At 44.2% G+C, this 21318-nt stretch overlaps 1 protein-coding gene across 1 annotated transcript; it reads right to left on the reverse strand.

Moving 5' to 3' along the window:
- Nucleotides 1-90: 90 nt before the first annotated feature.
- adam19b (ADAM metallopeptidase domain 19b) lies at nucleotides 91-19541 on the reverse strand. The gene is made up of 23 exons (XM_078289022.1): nucleotides 19409-19541; nucleotides 18917-19029; nucleotides 18675-18745; nucleotides 12558-12636; nucleotides 12221-12297; nucleotides 10990-11191; nucleotides 10773-10838; nucleotides 10132-10203; nucleotides 9822-9988; nucleotides 9479-9563; nucleotides 9036-9175; nucleotides 8721-8898; nucleotides 8533-8622; nucleotides 4779-4974; nucleotides 3943-4051; nucleotides 3583-3796; nucleotides 3131-3208; nucleotides 2716-2824; nucleotides 2462-2591; nucleotides 2211-2313; nucleotides 1743-2108; nucleotides 1512-1597; nucleotides 91-1415 (listed from the first exon to the last, which is right to left on the reverse strand). The coding sequence occupies exons 1-23, from the start codon at nucleotides 19539-19541 to the stop codon at nucleotides 1409-1411; spliced, it is 2871 nt and encodes a 956-aa protein (XP_078145148.1). The 3' UTR covers nucleotides 91-1408.
- Nucleotides 19542-21318: the final 1777 nt, after the last annotated feature.

A 21318-nucleotide genomic window follows, 5' to 3' on the forward strand; every position in this document is an offset into this window, starting at 1 on the left:
AAATTTGTTTTTAAATCCTGGTATGAACAAGATGGTGTGTATTGTACAAACACAAACCAACTAAAATGTAGTTTCTTTTCATCTGTTTATTTGAATTCCAGTTGAAGGCACAGTGTTTCATACTGCATCTGAGTTTGCATAGGTCTGATAAGAAGGTAAAACATGGTAACTGATATATTTCCATACGTCACATGAAACCGGGTGGGTCCCCAAGCAGTCAAATTGCAAATTTTCACAATTTTTAACAGTACCTTGAAAATGCCAAAAGTTGCTCAAGTCACTGTTAGGGAAGCCTTCGGTCAGAGTAACATTGTCTTCTCAGATAGAAGAACATATTCCAAAGCTCTGCATGGCATTTTGGTCAAGAGGGAAACTCCCACTGAACAGTTTCGGTAACATCTTTGGACAAACACGCTAACTGAATTCACTTACTTACGCAATGCAATGTTTGACTGTAAATGAAAATCATGTTGCCATTTTAAGGACATTTAACAGCTGGATGTAAAATAAACCAAGGCTCATTTATGTTCATAAAACACAATTATCTGGAATGTTGCCCAGGACGAGGACAACTACCTCACTGATTGTCAGTGTCAGAACAGAAGTAATACAATCTAGGTCCGGATGGTCACCTTAAAAATATTCAGCACAGCTGTTAAAAGTGCAATTTCACACACAATATAAAACATGAAATAAAGAAAAAAAAAAATTCCAAAACAGTTATTGCTACATATTAGACATGTATCCCTCATCATAAGCTTACGCATATACTTACAGCATGCATGTAGGACTATCAATGGGTTCTTATGAGCCCAGTTCAAATCTTTTACTCATTTACTCACACATAAGAAGCATAAGGACCTTACAGGCATGTTTTCTTAATATAAGATATCCCCTTACAGCTCATGCTCTTGTAGAAACACCATGTTTAGTACATAGGCTACACTGTAAACATTTTCCTTTGCTTTGTGAATAAATACTCCTGGAACAGTGTTTCAACACTGCCGACACACATGTAACAACTCAACAAGTCTGTTACAATAAAGTTCTTCAATTCACAAGTATAGAGGATGTCTGTTTCAAGTGGGTAAAGCAGACACATCGGGCTAATTTACAAAACACTGGTTAAGCCTAAATCTTAGACTAAAAACATATTCATTGGATTAGCTCCAGTGAACGTGTAACATAGTCTGTGACTTGCCTTAACTCTACCATTTTCCCTAAACACACATCAGTGCCTGTAAGTACATAGACTGCAATTCTACAGATCCAGGGTGTCAACTGGTCATCATGTCCCACAGTGCAATGTTCCCTCTTTTAGCCAGTGGTTAATATTCAAAAAGACAGTTGGAGACAGGCCATTATGTGATGTAAGTGGTGGTCCACAACTTCTCCCTGAGCTCTTGGTTTAGGATCTAAAACAAAACAATACGAAGTTAACAAAGAGTTTGTGTAGATTGACATTAGATAAACCGCTTAAATAACAACATCCGGCCCAACAGATGAGTTACCTGTTTGGCTTTTTCTGTCCAGCAGATGGAGCCAGAGCAGCCTTTTCTCTCTGGAGGGCGTCAGTGGAAACCTGCAGTGGTTTTCTCTGTTGCATGAAAAAGACCAGTCAGACATTTCACATTCAGTTCACTGAAACAGAATCGCTAACAACCCTGGGACTGAGCTAATCTATGCTAAGTTTGATACAGGTTAAAAATATGTTCCTATTTTTATACCAGATTTCAACTTACCGGTGACGGCCTGTTGACAGGACAAGGTGGTGGAGGTCTGTTAGGGGGGTCCGGTCGGGGTTTGGGCGGTGCTGAAGGCGATGGGTGGGGTTTGGAGTCCAGGGAGGGTAAAGGTGGCGGCACCGAAGGTGGCAGAGGAGCCTGGGCTTGGGTTCCTCTCTGCTGGGTCATGTGAGAGGGTGTAGGCGGAGGACGGGAATGGGGTGGAGTGTAACTCTGAGGAGAACCTTGGGTCTGAACAGAGGCCTGCGGCTGCATCTGGGCCTGAGCCTGTATTTCTCTCTGCTCCGCAGCGTAGGCGGGTATAGGAGGCGGCTTCACCGTCGGACGCACAATGGAGTGTCTGGACCGAGGACTGGACTTGCCCTGTGGATGAACACAGCCATAACAAGGCTCAGTGACTTCAAAAAAGAAAAATTATAAGTCACCATGTTGTGTTCTAGGTAGTGTATCAGTGTGCTTCCTTACCAGGCGGTCTGAGTCCTGTCTCTTCAGCAGGAATGTCGGGTTGGCATGACCAGTGGCATGGCCATCAGCATGGAGAGGCTTGGCTTCAGCTGGGCCTGCAGAACTGAAGGTTAAAAACACACAAGTATAGACCCATCATTTATACACCCATACAAAATGGACACCTGGAATGCAGAAAAACATCAGCTGCATACAGATGTTAACCAACCCATAGATTATTAGTATATATAGGCTGTTGAGAAGCGACATACTTTGGCGCTGGAGGCGGAGCAGAGGTTTTCAGCGGGCGGAACTTATGCCTGTAGCAGCACCACAGTCCCACAGCGGCCAAAACCACGAAAAGGACGAGGGGGAGGAGCAGCAAGGCGGGAAGGAGACTGCCTGTGGGAAAATATAAAAAAGATAATACGGTCTTTTCAAAGAATCATTAAACACTTTTAAGATCTAAAACATTATAGCTGTACATAGCATATTAGCTGATTAACAAGCTGATAAAGTGTCTCACTGTGGCCGATGACGGGTCCACTGTCCACACTCCCTCCTGCCCCCTTCTGGTCACACAGTGGGGGGGCCCAGCCCGAGTCACAGTGGCATTTATGGTTGTTGTTGCACAGCTGGTGAGAGGAGAGGACAGGAGTTTGCCATTTATCACATATTAGACATTACCGTTACAAAATATATGTTTATATTCATTTATTTTCATATTTATATTCACTATGCCTCAATGACTCATCTACAGGTATCAGACTGAGGGAGGTTTTAGGACTGCAGAGATACTTCAAGGTCAGTATAAGAAGACAGAGTCCATGGCTGCCAGCTTTCCATAATGTTAGTGGGCTGACAGCCAAACCTTCCCCAAGACTCCTAAGAAATCCCTCTTCCCAGCAGACCCATCCTTCCCCCGACACCTGGAAACCTACCCCATGCCCGTGGCATTTGGCATTGCACTCGTCTGCTCTGAGAAAAGATGCGTTGCGGCACTCTCCTCCAAAGCAAATCTGTTGAAAGAAGGTGGCGTGTGAGTAAGAGAGAGAGACAAAGAGAGTGAGTCAGAGAGAGAGAACGGAAGAGGGAGGGGTTAGAGAGAAAGCAAGTCATCATCATTAGCTTATCGTTGCATCTCCAAAATGGCAATTTTTCAGGAACTAAGACAGCCTTGTTTTCAGCTTGAACCATCATGCATTTTTTTTAGTTATCCAGTGGGTTTTGAAGTTGAAATATGGAAAAAACGAAAACAACAGCAGTACGAGGCTGTCTGTCTCATGCTAGAGCTTCTCAGATCTCCAAAACAGACTAAATGTGGGGTCTTCAATTATGACCACAAAAAATAAAGTGCATTCAGTAGATCTCCATGCCGCTGCCTGATTCTCACCGAGTCATCACCACACTTTGTGCCAGTCATGACCAGGCCGGGGTCCAGAGTGTCGCCCTGTCCCTCGTCCCCCTGGCCGGGCCGGTAGACATGTGTCCCCCTGCACAGAATCTTCCTGTTGCCCAGGCGAACTGTGGTGTCTATGGGAACAGCATTGGCCTCTATGGGCTTGGAGGCTGAACTCGAACACTGGATCTTCCCACATTTGGCGTCCCTGGTTGGAACAATACAAGAGGTGTAATCGGTCTGCTGAGCTCGATCAAGCTTTTGACATATAAAAAGCTGCCAAATGAAGTTTTGAACTGAAGGAGGAGTGAGCCAGAGTGTGCTGTAGGTGTTGCTGAGTGTTTTGCTCTTCACCTGTCCTTGCAGCCCCTGTACTTCCCAAGCAGGTCTTTGCCACAATTCCCAAAGGAGTCCCCAGCTTCGTTTACTCGTTTAAAACACAGGTCAGGGGCAGGATGGCCATCTGTGGCCGGAGGACAGAAAATGCACAGAAACACATAAGCACGGCTGCACACGTGCACGCATATACACATGCTTGCACACACACACACACACACACACACACACACACACACACACACACACAAATGCACACATACCCACAGAGTGTTATGCGACCACCTGATGGAGGCCAGATGGCATCCCATACTGTTCTGTATGGTTCCTATGGTACTACAAAGCCTCTCCAGGGAAGCTCTGTCGCAGTGTGAACAGACAAATAGCACAGAATATGGACTCCGTCCAATAACAATCCCTAATCCTCTGACCCAGTGCTGGATCAGTGTTACAGTAAACTGGATAGCTCACAGACTATTGGATGACAGTGAGGATGAGACCAAGGTACACACATTTAGGATTCATCCCTAGATCTATCCAGCTTTTTTAGTTCTACATAAACAGGATGTTTAAAAGATAAAATGTGGAATTTATTCGATGATCTAAATTTTGGGTATATCCATATACGATTTTTGAAGAGCATTAAGAAAGAAATCTTTAGGAACCAAATTAGATTTTGATTTGACTTGATTTGTTTTGAATCAAATCTTTCAATTTGTAGAAATATATATATACATATATGATAATATATGATATGTCATATTTTTTCAAAATGGTGGCTATCTTATTTTGGAACAAAACTTATGGACTGGGAGAATCAGCATCATACCAAAATGTACAACCAGCTTACTCACCTCGTCCCCAGAGTGACTGACACTGCTGCTCCAGGGTGAGACACATGCCGGTGTAGCAGTAGGCCTGCCCTGCTGCACAGGATGTACCGTCCACCAAGTAGAAGTTTGCAGGACAAGACTCTGCCTTCCCGTCGCAGTACTCTGGTAGATCACACGGCCCCGAGGGAGAGCGGCACAGCACACCTGGGCTCTTTAGCTTGACAGGGAGAGATGGAGAGGAGACGGGCAGTTTAGCAAACACCAGGAGAAACTGACATCTGGAGAATAGGAAGAGACGGGAAGAAAGACAGAAGTGTAGAGCTAAGAGTAGGGAAACAGATGATCACACAAGGAAAAGAAGAACAAAAATTCAGGGTCCACTTCAGCACCATGCTCATAGATGCCCAGCAACGAAAACAGTAAATTTATTGCAGATAAGGGCCCAAGGGAAACCTTTCCTTGTGATGGGAGAGGAATCAATCGAAGAGCAGAGATATACTGCCTCTCTCATTTGAACAAAGAAAACAACAAGCCTCAATAACTTAAAATCTGATTTTCAGAGATGGAGGTCCATTCATTTGTCATTGGCAGGAAAGATCAACTGTATTAAGATGAACATCCTACCCAGAGTCCTCTGCCTTTTTCAATGTCTCCCAATCTGTCTCCCGAAGTCCTTTTTCCAGTCCATCGATAAGTCTATATCGAGGGCTTGGAGCCAAAGGGGCGTAAGTGCAATTTTGGGCAAATATGAGTATTATATATCAATTGAAAGGTCTCAGTGAGATCTTTTCAGTGCCAAAAGGACACAACTGAAATCATGACCCATAAGTTTTAATTAAACAAAAACTGAAAGCCATAACAGTAAAAGTAGGGTTTTGTTTGCTGCCAAAAGGGTGTAACTGCACTTATGCCCTTTTGACACCAAGCAAAACCCCACTTTTGACACTGAACAAGCATTGTGGGTAGTAGTTGTGGGTGTTGAAACTCAGAGGTCTGGTGTTGAAACTCAGAGGTCTTGGTCTGGGCAACTCTATCTGTAATTGGCTATTTGATTTCCTGACAGGCAGGCCCCAGACTGTGAGAATAGGTAAAACATACTCATCTACATTAGTTCTTAGGACCGCCACCCCGCTCACGTTCTGTTCTCGCTCCTTCCATTTAAAAAACGTTACCAGAGCATCAAATCACACACCACCCGTCTCAGTAACAGTTTCTTTCCACAGGCAGTCAGGTTGCTGAACAGCTGACGCACCCATATGCACCCATATGCACCGCACACTGTTGTTGTATAATATGTAATGTTATCGTGTACTGTATATTGTGTATATAATGTATACATACAAGTGCATTGTGTACATAGTCTATGTAGGTCTGTAGTGTCTTTCTCTTTTTTGTTGGTTTTGTGATGGTGTGCCCTTTGTGTTAAGGCAGAGAGAGCCAGAGCACAAGTATTTCATTGTATTTTAATACACGTGACAATAAAGTTGAAAGTTGAAGTTGAAAGTGTAATTGCTAGATTTGTATTAAAATTAATGTGTTTTACAATTGTTTACCTACATACACCCATATTCTGCATGGCTGTATTGGGACAATGTTTGTGCCAAAAAGGCGTATTTCACTCTTTTGCCATTTTTAAAAAAGTTAACAAATATAATTCAACTTATACTGTAGCAGTATAGTTTTTATAGTAATGCTCAATCTGATAACACAAAAAGTTAAAATATTGTGCTTAGTATGTGGTAACGGCAGCTGATCCAAGTTTAAACAAAATTTGTTTTGACTCTCCTGTAAAATCTACTATAACAAGCCCTCGATATCATCATTCATCTGGGGGGGGGGGGGGGGACTGGGTCTAGCAAATTTGCTTCATTATCACTGGGCCGCCAATATACGGGGTCCAGACACCAAAGCTAAGTTGGTGTGAAATGTAAATCTCCCTCTATCTACCTCACACTACACCTGTAACCCTGTTGTCATTAATACTCTACGAATTTGGTCCAAATTTCGACAGCATTTCGGATTAAAAGATTTCTCTAATCTGGCCCCTATCTGCACCAATCATCTTGTTGTCCCTGCTAGAATAGACAATACCTTCTCCTTACGGAAAAGGCTTGGTCTCTCTACATTTAAAGATCTCTATACTGATGGTATCTTCTCTAACTTTAATTATATTTCTCAAAAAAATCATCAAATCATTTTCGATACCTCCAGGCCCGACATTTCATACGAAATCTTGATCCAAACTTCCCCAATGCAACACAACCACCTGCTATAGATGACATCCTCAAAATTCCCTCCAATCTAAAAGGCCTCATCTCAAGAATCTACTTGAGTATATCATCCCTCTGAGATGCTTCCCTCGATAAAATGAAAGCAAAATGGGAGGAGGAACTAGGGAACGTGATACCTGATGAATCCTGGAATGAGGCCCTGATGAGCGTTAATGGGAGCCCATCCTGTGCTTAACTAGGTGTAATTCAATTCAAGGTCTTGCATTGCACCCACCTCTCCAAGTCTAGGCGAGCCAGAATTTAGTCCAACGTAGATGAGAATTGTAGCAGATGTCATATCGCTCCAGCGACCCTGACACATATGTTTTGGTCATGCCCTTCCCTATCTGATTATTGGTCAGTGGTCTTTAAGACCCTCTCAGAGGCACTAGACCTACATCTACAACCTGATGCCTATTCAACAATCTTTGGCATTGCGCCAACTGACCAACAGATTATTAATAAGCATGAAGACATTATAGCCTTGACTACTCTACTTGCCCGTAGGAGGATCTTGTTGCACTGGAAATCCCCCAAACCACCAAACACCTCCCTATGGATGAGTGATCTTATGCTCCACTTAAAACTTAAAAAAAATAAATACATACACTCAGGGGGTCCAAAGACCACTTCTACTCCACCTGGAGCCCAGCGATGTCTTATCTCAACAAACTAAAATCCCTCCCTAATAATCCATGAGTGTTAAGTGTTGAATGACGACATATGCGATGACACGCAGTCCAACACAACCGTTTTATTTATTTTTTCTAGAAACTTCATTCAGAGACTAACTCCCTCTTCTTTTTCCTTCCATATTGGGATGCACTATCAGGGATTTGGTGGGATGGGGGGACGGGATGAGCGTTGCTATTATTGTATTCTTTAAAAAATGTCTGTCACTTCTACCTTGTTTTCAATAAAAAGATGATTTAAAAAAAAGAAAAAAAGAAAACAAGCCATGACCTGTTGTAACTGTCATGAAGCGAATTGTGATTGTGCAAAGCAGGGTGGAAATCCACACTCCATGTTAGCAATTGTAGAGTCAGAACAAAACACTTCATGTTTCAATGTCAGAAAACACTGTGCACTAGTGTCAGATTCTAACTTATTTTGCAAATACAATAGATTGTGAAATGGAAATGAATGAATATAATTTATCCATGACTGTAAGCTTTTTCCTAATGCTAATCCCAGCCATTAACAAGTCACTAAGTAGATTTTTATGTATTATTAATATTATTATTATTTAAGTTTTACATTTATTATTATATAAGTGTGCTTATTGTTGACACTCCATATATAGTGAAAAGCCCCAGATATGATGTTTGGTTTAGATGCACCAACAATCCAAGATATTTTTTCTGGGCGTCTATGAGCAGGGCAGAAGAGTATGCCCAATTTCTGTCTTTCTCATAATGAATGTCCCACTTCACACAGTGTATTTATACAGGTTAGCTGCTGCCAGACGGAAAAAAAAGTGACTGAACAGATTTTAATGTTAGTACCTTGCAGTTATGACAGCAGACCCCATGGGCGCACTCAGCTCCGGCTTTCAGGGTGCAATTGTTGGCATTGCAGCAGGGACTGGTACACTCCTGCACAAAACAATGAGTCATGAGGACTGGTAAATGCATACATGGCGAATTTGTATTGTAACGGGATGTTTAACACACACACACACACACACCCTTACCTCTTCATCTCCACAGTCACATTCCTCTCCGTCCTCCAGGTACCCATTGCCACAGCGCTGTCCCCCATACATGGCTCTGGTATTGGGCAAGTTAAAGAGACACTTCCCCCCTCCAGAACTCAGGTAGCGCTTCAGCTCCCGCAGGTTACAGGCATTAAACACACGTGGAAACGGGTGCCTGGGCCAGGGGGAAAAAAGCACAAACAGGTAAGATTTGGTTCACACAGCACTTCATGAAATCCAATTTAATCTTGTACATCCCCTGTTTTTCTCCTGCTCATTATTGGTTTGGTTTGATTAATTTGTGAATCCCACCCAGTAGCAGCGGCCATGATGCAGCCCCCGTCGTCGGCTCTCGCCTGGCAGCAGCCTGCGCTGTCGTGACTCATACCAAAGTTGTGGCCCATCTCATGCGCCATGGTGGCAGCCACACCCACAGCAGACTCTGAGTGGTCCTGTTCAAGACAGGGGTCAGGGGTCGGGATTTAAACATGACTTAAAGATGTACAGGGAACAGTGGATCAATATAGATATTATGTCACCTACATATTTCTCAACACACTTTGGAGACACTCTGTCATCACTGGATACATGCTGGCATTCGATTATACTATACTTAAGAAACATTCAAACTCTTTCACCCATGTTTCCTTATTTGTAAAAGACAAAAAAAAACATAGCTTAGAAAATGTAGCGCACTTTCACGGCAGATCTACAGCACATATAGTGGATTAGTGTTTGTACAGATATTCTCTCACCGTGTTCACTCCCCCAGACTGGTACTCGGAGCACATGGCCCTGAGAGGTGCCAAACCGATGGTGGTGCCCTGGAACGACTTCCCCCTGGAGACACAAAGGCCACTGCTGGTTAGTTCCAGCTGGACAACGGCCCACTGGAATGCGATTGGTATCGGTATCGTCTCCCTCACTGAAGTTAAAATCGTTTGAGAGATCTACTCCTCGGGACAAAGGGTGAGGGGGGGGGGGGGGGGGGGCTCAGAACGAGATAAAGAGCGCTACAATTAGGGATGGGGTGGAGGGGGATCAAAGAATGATAAATGGGGATCCTAGTGGGAGATGAAAGGAGAGAGAGACACTGACGTGATGAGCTGAGCGTTGTCGTTGGGCAGCGTGTGCAGCTGTTTGCGTCTCCAGGCCAGGAATGCTCCCAGGGTGCTGTATGGGTTGTCAGAAACGCTGATCATGTCCTGGTCCGACCACACTTCCAGACCAATCACCGCCACACGGATGCTCAGCGCCTTGTAGTACTGGGATAGAGACACATGAAGGGGACAGGCACAGGAACAGCAACAGACAGACACTGAGTCAGAGAGTCATAAGGTGACACAAAGATAAATATAGGAGTGATAGACGTTAAGTGTCTGTTTGTGGTTTTCACACTTTGCGTTACCTTGTCAACAAAGTTGGCTGCCTCCAGTAACTTCATCTTTGTCTTTTCGAGATCACGCCCATGCTTCTCAAACTGGAAATGACATATACATGCAAGCAGTTACACACACAAACAAATTTCCTACATCCTCTCAAAACGTCAAAGGGGACATTAAAAGAAAAACAGGCCCATCAAATTAGGCCTAAATAGACTGATGGGTGTGATCTGCCCCTTTTGTGGTTTACTTGAATTACTATGAATTGTATAAGGTAGAAAAAAATGCAGTTCAAAGCAGTTCAAAGTGTCCCCCAGTTAAGGGCGTTGGTGAGGATCCTAGTTTGTTTCTTTCTTAATCATAGAATTTTGTTTTATGCCTAATATAGTAATTACAATGAATTACAGATGTCTTTTTTTCATATTTACACTCATTTCACACATCTCTGTCGGAAGTCACACCCACTCTATTGAGGTCACATCCACTCCAAATCCGTTTACAGGTAAAAATATTGTTAGGATATGAGCAGATACAGAGAGTGACATCATGATTCACCCTAACCGCTGACCACATCATCTACTCCCCACGTCGTCGTTATAATAAGAAGATGTTCTTGCCTGGTTAAATAAGGGCTCAAATACAGCTAATTCCACAACAGCGTCCTCACCTCAGCATGATCTGCCACCAGTAGCAACTCTACATACTTCATATTCTGGCTCAGGTCCCTTCGTTCCTGTAAGCAGAGAAAATAATAGTAAATAATAGTTTCATATGGATCTGAAGAGGTGGTGAAAATACTGTCGTGCTTTGTGAAAAACTAGGAAAGGATTTCAAGTTGAGGGTGTGCAGACAAACCCTCTGTTCATCCTTCTGTCTGAACTCACCCTCACGCTGTGCGGCGTCATCATTCCGTGGATGAAGTTATTAAGCCCCTCCTCACGCTCCTCGTTACCATGGTGATGCAGGCAGCTACCCCCGGGTAGATGGAGGCTCTCAGCTCTGAACACAGCGTGCTGCTGTGTATCCGTGGAAACAGGAAGCGGCTCTATCAGGTAGCTGACGCTGGCGTTCAGAGATATCAGTCCCCTGGGGAAACAAAGGCACTCCTAGTGGTTCCACGGAAACACACCGAGACATGGAGCTAGAGGAAATCGTTGCTGCTCGAAGTCTTGACTTCATTTATTTCCTATATACACATTGTGGTATTCTGTGGAAAACACTGTTTCCATTGCATATATCATTGTCAAAAGATCACCGTCCTTTCAAATCACAATATAACAAAATGTCAGATCGAATATCATTTCCCACCACCAAAGATTGATTACATTGTCAAACTGAAACGTGAAAAACCATATGGCTGCGTGTCAAATCTGGACATCTACATTACAGGACGAGCTCAACAGCGAGTATATAAATCTGGATGTGGCGGCGTTATGGATGGGTGGAGCAGCGGGACACGCGTCTCAGGCGGTTTACTGGTGTTTATAAATGATCAGCTGGCGGAGTCAGAGCAATACACAATTCTCTGGCTTCCTCACGAATGCATTCATAAGCACGGGCACATACACACACACACACACACACACAGCCAAGCAGCTGTAGAAAGCATCTGGAGAGGTCGCACGCCCACATGTCTCCAGTATTGTGCCTCTCCCTGATGAAATCCCCTGAGGTTATGAGCGCGCGCGCGTGTGTGTGTAATGCGCACACACTCTGTGCTGTGTGTGCATTTCTCCAGAGAATGTGCATTAGTAGGAGGATGTATTCATTCACTCATCCTCCAGATGTGGAGCAATGAATACACACACACACACACAGCTACACACACACACACACAGCTACGATTTCAGTGCTTGCCTGCTCCTCCGCTGTCTGTGTCCTCTCTGAGTCTCTCTAGCAGGAAATATCAGCTGCACTGGAACCTCACCAGGAGAAAACACTGGATCTCCACGCTGTGCTGTACTCAATGAACCGCCACTGGAGCCACTGACCTACTAACATACTGGACTGGCCTACATACTATACAGAACCCTTAACCATCACCTTATCTATCCAACCATGCTTTGATCACAGACCCCGGTGGGCTGTGACAACATCTGATGGACTCTTTCTTACCTGAGTCCTGAGCATGTGCTGAGAGCAACGCTGGATCCTTCCACACCCAGAACCTCCCCATGGTAGAAACAGTGTCCCTGGAAGACAAAAAACAAGAGACTTCCCTTCAACCAGAGGATCCCTTGAGGAAGACACTGAATCCCTACCAGCTGCCACCCAGGGGTGCTGTTCTGTAGCTGACCATGTGCACTTTATAATGTGAGCAGGAATCATAGCATTGTATGTGCTTGGTTTAATTTACCGTCTGCTATCCTCATGCTATTGGATTTGATCAAACAAATCGATGGTTTTCTCCATTCCATGATCATTTACAAATCCCCTTGTCCCATAGACTCACAGTGTTGGCAGGAGAGGAGGACCGCCGGGCCCCACTGGGAGTGTACCATATCTCCTGATATCCAGGGGCCAATAGCTGCCTACGGGAAAGAAAGACGATACAAACTCAATGACAATTTGCAAGAGAATATGTGGTGTTACGACATTAAATGTATTGGACCAGTAACAGGATGGTGGAGTAATGGTGGAAGATATATAGAGGCTGCAAATAGAAAAGAGAGACTCTCTCCAGCAGCCCACAGCTCATAAAACATTCATTCTGACAGAGCCACTGTACAAAACGAGAGTGCTTCAAAGATTGAGACAAAGATCTTCTCAGAGATGAGAAGAAAAACAGGACATAATGCAGAACAGTGTTATTCCGCCTCAAGACTCCATATTGCCAAATTCAACTAGATGACCCCGTTTTAACCTCATGGACAGTGCAGCCAAGGTAGTGGATGGTCACATCCTTATCGTGCGAGTTGGAGTTTATTGGTGTGTCCGGGGTTCTGTGTATGTTTGACAGGGCTATTATTTACCGAGCACTCCTATGACCATGGAGGAGATTTTCTTTTCCTCTATCCCTGGAATTTCTCCATTAGTAAACTAAGAGATATGTGCAGCACAGAGAAGACTTACAGCTCTGGCGAACATTCACATATGGAGAGAACAATTAACAGTACATTGGTAAGACATAACATCCCTGTCCCTCTTACTCTCCCTGTGTGTGTGTGTGTGTGTGTCCTTGGACTCAGGCTCTTTCTCTCAAACAGCTATATGTCAAGCTACTGGCCTAATATTTACATCTTCTAAAGATGCTTGTTTTCCTGTCTTTCTTCTTCCAAGTCTGTCTCAATCCATTCTTCCTGTTTTCATTCATAAACTACGCCTGCCTCACAGCTGGTATTTCTCTCTCTCTCTCTCTATCTCACTCTCTGACTCTCCTCTCATCCTTCCTCCCACAAGATCCATCAAATAGATTGTAGCTGTAGCACAGTGCAACAGGGGGAAACAAACCGTAGAGAAGCCTGTCTATTGATGCTGAACAGTGGAAGTCTCAAACAAACAACTGATACAGATCTAAGATTTTCCTCATCTATCAGTCCCTGTTCAGTATTCATTATATCTGTTCATTTATTATTGATCCATCTCAGTCAGGTGGTGGTGTTACTTCAGGGCAACACATCTTAAAGTTACTCGTATTCCCTTTTCAAACTTCTTAGGATGAAATGAACAAAAGATAGAGTGAAATTAAAATTAGGACGATGAAGATAAATGGAGGGAAGATGGGGAATCCCCCCCATCAGATGCCCTGAAGGAGTCTAGCCTGTTGAGACAATGGCAGCCTGTTGATGCAATCAGTCACAAAGCAAGTCACAGAGAGAAAACGGTTGCTTCATCCCTCAGCAGATTACCACTCCTGGGTTGAGGGGGGGGGGGGGATGTAACCCTCCTCCAAGATGGACATGCGTCTGTGTATACATGCACACACACACAGCCTCAAGAAGTGTAACAGACGACCTATAAATGATCACTAAGTGGCAGTGCATCCGGGTGGCGTCTCACTAAACTGGGTAACCCCTATACTGTGCTGCCATGCGATCTATCAAGACCTTCCAACCCTGCTCCCCTTTTTTTTTTTACTTCTGTCCTTTAGTTTTCTTTCTTTCCTAACTCCCCACATTTTCCCATCACTCCCTCTCCATCTTTAACATCCTTGTATCCCTCCTCTTTCTCTCCCTCAGTCCCCCTGACAGGCGGAATAAAGTGGCAGAATGGCTGATGACTGACTGAGCCTTACAGTGCTGCGGTCCCACAGTCGTTCCATGGGAAGGGCGATCACTTCTTACATGAAGAAAGACGTAACGACTCTTTCTCTCTCCCCCTTCTCTCACTCATTCTCACATGCCAGTCAGAAGCTGCGGTGCTGACCTGAAGTGTGCAGAGTTACCAGTCCTCAGGGATAATGGAGCATGTACCCTAGTTGATTGATGGCTATATAACCTGCCACTATGTGACACATAGACACAACATGCCATTAACAAAACTACTATTACGTAAGACCTCCTAAGAGTTCTGCTGAATGTAGGACAATTCGGCTAAATATGAGACTGAACCATGAAGGACAAGTTGGGTTTTGGTATGAATTTATGATGTGGCCCTACGTTAAAATCTTGTTGTTTTTTTTATCATACACGTTTATTACTTATTTATTGCATATTTATAATAGCTGCTTTAACGGACTGCTGCTAAATGGAATTTCGTTGTACTTGTTACAATGCAATAAAGTCTAATCTCTAATCTAATCAAATAATGACGGTCGGTAAAAGTGGAGCAAAGCCGAGTTTAGACATAAACAAAACATGACAGAATGCTAATGTCTAAACCCATCCATGACTTGCAAAAAATCTTGAATTCAATTTCAGTTGGTCAAGCAATAGGAGGCCTAACTCTAGGTGGGATTTCAATGGCAAGTCTTATGCCTGCACCATAACCCATGCAATACCCCAAACCCCTTAACCTAAATCCTCTTGTGTCTTCTGGTAAGTGCTGAGAGGGCTCGCAAATCAAGACAGCAAAAAATCTCCATGTGATGTAGGGAGGATTCTCAGGAGTTTGGATGTAGTCCAGGGTCCGGACAGATGCTGTGATTGAGGAGGCTGAATCAGGACTGTATGGCAGTGAGGCTGAGACAAAGGCTTGGTTCAGTCTCCGCAGGAGGAAAGGGGGTGGGGCTGGGATGGCGGGGGGGTGGGGGTGTAGGACTAATGCTAATGTACTGGGGAGATAGGGAAGGGGGGAGAGAAGAGAAGTGGATTGGGGGGGGGGGGCTAATGCATCAGGGTCAGTGGGTCGCATTCTCTCATGGTATCGGATGACATCACCGGGCACGGGAGGGAGGAGGGGTGGTGGAGGGAGAAGGGTGACGCAAGTCAGAACACCACTCAGCAACGGATGATGAAGAGGCCTTTATTGCACAGGGAGGCCAACGTTCCATGTACTTTTGTGTGAAGGCCTGTGTGTGAGTGTGTTTCCCTAACAGACAGTCTAACACAGAGGCCTAGATAAAGACATCCAAGCAGACAGCATCGTAACACAAGACTAAACATAGACCAAAGGGAAACGGGGGCAAGCAAATACATCTCCCTCGCTCTCTGCTCCCTAGACCTGCTATCCATCATGGCCTGCTTGAACGCGGGACCGTGCCTTTAGGTTTGTTTGTGTTCTTTTGGGTTTGCTCTGTGTGTAGAAGTGTGTGTGTGTGTGTGTCATCTGTCTGCGTGTGGCCGCGGTCTCCTGCCCTGACTGCAGAGAACGTGTGGGAGATGTATGTTTGCACTAGAGCCCCGGGGAATTATAGATGAGGTGAGAGGGAGAGAGAAATGAGAGAGAATGAGGTACTCATTTTTAATACCGGACAGTGGAAGACATATGAGAGGAGAGGAGGGGAGAGGAGAGGAGAGGAGAGGAGAGGAGAGGAGAGGAGAGGAGAGGAGAGATGCACACCAGAACAATGATGTGAACAGTTCCCAAAGGAGTGCTGGATTCAGGATTTGTGCACTTTAGGGTGAGCAGGCAGGGCATTGAACAGAAGAACGCAGAGCCATCCACCATCTGAACCAGACACACATAACACAAACACACACTGACCCCAACTGTCTCTCCTTCCTTCTCTCCATGACTTTTCTCACCTCAACCCTTCTCCTCTGGCCCATCATTCACTTTCCTCCTCTCTCTCTCTCTCTCTCTCTCCCTCTCGCTGTTTCTACATCCCTCCCTCTGTCTCTTCCTCTGCTCTCTGAGTCAGCGCACAGCTCTGCCTGGCTCTTAACCAAATCACCGCTCTCTGGGTGCGCCACTGCCTTTCATTAAGATAAAAGCTTATGCAGACATACAGACAGATAGACAGAGAGACACACACACACACACTGACACAAAGAAATACATTCACTCACACATGCACGTAGATGAGTATGAGGAGGGAGGACATAAATGGATTGAGTCTGGACTCCGGCCACTAGGAGTACTGATGCCCACAAAGATTCACAGCTGTGTCTTTCTCCATAGTTTGATTAAGTGACTCACGGTGAAGAGCAGAGGAGATGGACTGAAATTAAGAGGGAGAGAGTGAAAAAAATGAGACGGAGAACACTGGAGGGCATAAAGAGAAAGACAAGCCGAGATGAGGACCATCTCACGCCCAATTTGCTTTCTCCCCTCACAGCGCAATAGATTCACTTATCCGCTGCCTGTGACGGGGGCAATGAGGACATGGAGGAACAGTCCCAGGCACAGGACCAGGACCAGGCTGCTGATGGCATTTTCTCTGGCTTCTCTCCAGACTTAGACACTGATCTCCACTCATTATCATAAACTGCTCTCTTCCTCACCCTGACCTATGGACACAGAGCCGGGGAGGGGACAAATCAAAACACAGCGACCCAGTATGGGGTCAGCTGTGTAGGCTTGGAGAGAGGGGAAACACACGCGGGTGGCGAGGTGAAGTGGGGGGCTGGGAGTAAGACGCAGACTAAATAATGGTTCATCAAAGGAGAAACAACAAGCTCTTTCTTCCAATACTGCTGAACTGTGGCATTATTTTGACCAATATATCCTGATAAATAAAACCATGAGTGCATGCTCTTATCAAGGTTTCTTTGAGGCTTAACTCTGAATAAAATGCAAAATCACACTGAACAGTATACAGTATTTACATGATATTTCCATATCAATATGCCCTAGCTCTCAGATACAGTGCATTAATGTTGCATTGATGGATCGATACTAAGGCTATGGGATGGATATGTGTTTCTTACAGCTTTAATAGAAAACTCATTTATCATTTTATTGTTTGTGCTTCATTATTAAAATGATTATTTTATGTTGTTTATTTATTTTGTCAAACATATTGAATGCTTCCTAAATGACTCTTTTATTCAATTGCAACATTGCATCTATCTAGGCAAATGTGCTGTCATTAGAACACAAATACATTCCCATAAGCTCTAATTGTGACACAAGTGATTGCAATCAGTGAAGAAACGTTACACCCTTTCTGTTCCAGGAAAACAGTTGAACACTTGCACTAAGGCGATTTCAAAATTCACTTTTTTGTCTATTGGGGTTCCTCTTTCTTCTAGCAAACCGCAATCAAACACCACCTCTTTTATCTCATTTTGAAGAATCTAAAAACACTCTACCTCATACCCCATAAACTCTGTCTTTTAATCTGTCTCTCTCTCTCTTTCTCTCTCTCAAACACACACACACACAAATACATATGTGTGACTGATGATAATCACTCGTCCAGAGGGTAATCTAACAGTGTGACCACCTGCTGTGGAGGGAGAGTGGGGGGTAAGTCCCTCGGGGAACGGTCAGTCAGACACAGCGGAGTCATGGTCTGTTAATGTATGTGCCTGTGAGTGAATGAATGACAGAGGGAACATACATTTGGTGGCAGTGCTACTTCCCTCAAAATGGGCTTCATTTCCAAGACTCATAAAAGGTTCCCATCCCACTTGTGCACTGTCTCAAACCTCGGGGTGATAAATCCAAACCTCCATTGTTTCCACTTACATCTCCACAGCTCCAATCCCTCCACTCAGCTATCACACTATCCATTATACAGGCTGGATGCTCCTTCTCCCTTCCTATCACCATCCCATTGTCACCAGACAGGATCTGCCCCATCAGATTGCAGGAAGTTGAGTGCAGAGGTACAACCTTACTTCCTGTTTGCCCAAGGCAGGCAGATCGGGTGTCACCCCTCTGTCGTCCAAAACCATCTCCCTCCTTTCCTCCCTTCAGGGACGCTGACCTACTCTGTGTAACTGTGTGACAGCCAACATCTGGTCAAACTAATGGGCTTAGACCTCTTGTGGAGGGCTAAAGGCAGTAATACACAGAGCAGTGTTGATAATTATGCCCAAAGAGTTGCCTCAGCATTGTTGCTTTAATCACATGGGAACACTTTTGATACAGACAACCGTTTGATTTTGGTACCTGTTGCTGGGAGTGCTGCTCCTCTACATTGCCTGGAAAATTGCCTAATATATCACAACCCCAAAACTTTGTATGAAATAGCCTACTGTACTGTGCTGAACTCTACTTTATTCTACTGTAGGTCACTCACTCGTTCCTCTCCAGGCGTAGCCTCAGCTCCTGGCCCTCTGCTGTGATCACAACCTCTGTCTCTGAGGGACGCTTAAGGAAGGAGAAGACAATATAGACTGTTCATCTGGCAGCGACTGTTAAATCAAGACTGAAATGTGTTTTTTGTCATATTGCTTTACTATCCAAGTGGAGAGAGAGAGAGAGAGAGAGAGAGAGAGAGAGAGAGAGAGAGAGAGAGAGAGAGAGAGAGAGAGAGCTCACCTCTTTGTTGGCGGACCTCCTGTGTCTGTCAGGATGCAGCCATATGGGATAGGTAATCTCATAACTCTCTACATGCTCCAGGCTGCTCCTCAGGAAACTCTGCTTATTTCCCCCTGATGATAAATATGTCATATTAGCATGCTGGCAGTAGTCTATATCCTATACACTATGCCTGCTGACTGACCTATTGAGTTGTGCTGTTCATTACGTGGTTAATAGAGTCCATGATAAATATATTAAAACACAAATGGAGCATATAACAATCTCAGTGTCTATATAAGTATGGGCGACATGCATATAGTCTGCTTAAAAAAACAAAAACATTTAAAAATCGGAAATTCACATTATGCACGCTCAATAATTCAAGTGTAGTAGACAATGCATTTAAAACTGAGAACACATTCAAACGCAATGCAATCGTGATCTGTTCCAAGGCATGAAAAAAACCAAAATGCAATTTCAGTTATTGCTCTGGGTAATAAAGGCACTCACCACTGTAAACACCGCCGTCAGATACAGTAGAAGCTACACACTGGAGGAAAACTATCAGACACAGACACAGAGAAGACTGAACAGCATCAGACCACACATCAAGGCGGGCAGGAGGACGCGCAACTGGACGCATTCTAAAACGAGCGGCTACAAACTGCATTTAGTAAACTGAGACATAAATGTGCAAAGACTGAGCGGCCTATATCACATCAACTGGTGGAACGCCGTCGGTTTGACATGGCGATGAGCCGCTGCTCTTCTGAATGAGATGCTTGCAGACCGCGGGGCGCAAATCTCTTTCATTCTAGCAACGCCTCCTTCTCCGTACCTCCTGCATTACGCACGGAGAGAGGAGAAGACTGGGGTATGATCAGAGGTGAGGCAAGGCAGGGTCTGATGAAAAGATATTTTAGCCATAAGCCATTAAAATCACAATTACAGCGATACGCCTAATAGTAGCCTAGAACTAATAATAATAGTAATAATACTAATAATAACAATAATACAAAATAGTTAAATGTTATTCTTCAAACAAGCAATATCATTCTTGAACAGTAGCTAAACAAAGTGGTTGCTAAAAGACAAATAACTACCGGTATGAATCGAAATTTTTGGTTGGTGCATTAATATTGAAATCAGACTGTTATGCGGCTTCAAACGTGATTCAGCCAATCAGAATTGAGGACCAGAACTTCATTAATATCTTATTCATGAAGCACAATTAACGCATTGAGTGACACATTACTCTTTTAGCAAAGCTGGACATTTCCTTTTCCAACCGGTAGCCCAATAGGCTCAAGTAGCCTATAGCCTTGAATGTAAACACATGCTATCTTTAAATAACTCTGCTCTCATATTCTGGTTGCTAAAAGTCCTTCTGGTATTGAGCAACCATCCAGCCCCTATATCAAGTCACAATGTACAGTGTATGTTGAGTTTGCCAATGTCCCAGCTGAACTGTTCTGAGCACACAGGCAGATTTAGTGTCTCTGCCTCCAACTGAGTTTATATCGTTTGGAAAAGACTAACTTCTTCATGAGTCATGAGTATGCGTTTGTGTAGATCATACTAAACTATGGTATGGTGTAAAACAGAATCCAAGAATGATCAAATGACAATAGAAAGGCTCTATCCTGGTTAGACATAACACACATTAGGTACAGTAACTGCTACTGTTCCTAAGCGAGGTCACAAAAACAGAATTACACCCCGCGGTAACCGAGCCCACTACAGTAACAAAATATAGTAGGTTGTTTCCACGTAAAGCTTCCAGCAGCCATTCATACTGAGCCGGTCATTTATAAGTGTGATAAATATGCCACAGGCCACATGTCAGATGGATAGAGTGTAGCAGGGTGTGTGAGGTATTCTTAGCGCTGGTGATGGTGCAGGCAGATGAATCCATTCACATCCTCTAAATGGCATCCTGGCGGCATGACAAGGCCAATCTTTACTGGCAAGGTATTGACTTCTACGTTACTCCACTTAATGCTACTGCACACACATACTCTTTCCTACCAGAAACTGGCAGTAACGCTGAATCCTGAGCAGATATTCCCCCCAAATCATTAATATTCAAACACTAGGAACTCTACTGAAATGAGGACATTTGACATTCAAAACACCCACACACAGATGAAAACCCCTCAGCGCAAGAAGCACTGGTCCAAGAGGGATCGTGTTAAACAGTTTTGAGAGTTCAAGTAAGGGTAGTAGCATATATTCTAAATGCCATTCATGATATCAAATGATGATATATTTTCAGAGGTGCAGAGCAGTGCCAGATGCACACAGCGTGAGCTAGAGAGGGATGGGCAGATGTCTGTCAGTGTGACACCACGACCCGGGCAGATAACTGGCATGCCGCTCGCTACCAGCGCCAACTCAAACCGGTGTGCATGTCTTTGATA

This window comes from Centroberyx gerrardi, chromosome 16, assembly GCF_048128805.1.
Source record: "Centroberyx gerrardi isolate f3 chromosome 16, fCenGer3.hap1.cur.20231027, whole genome shotgun sequence".
NCBI classification, from domain to species: domain Eukaryota; kingdom Metazoa; phylum Chordata; class Actinopteri; order Beryciformes; family Berycidae; genus Centroberyx; species Centroberyx gerrardi.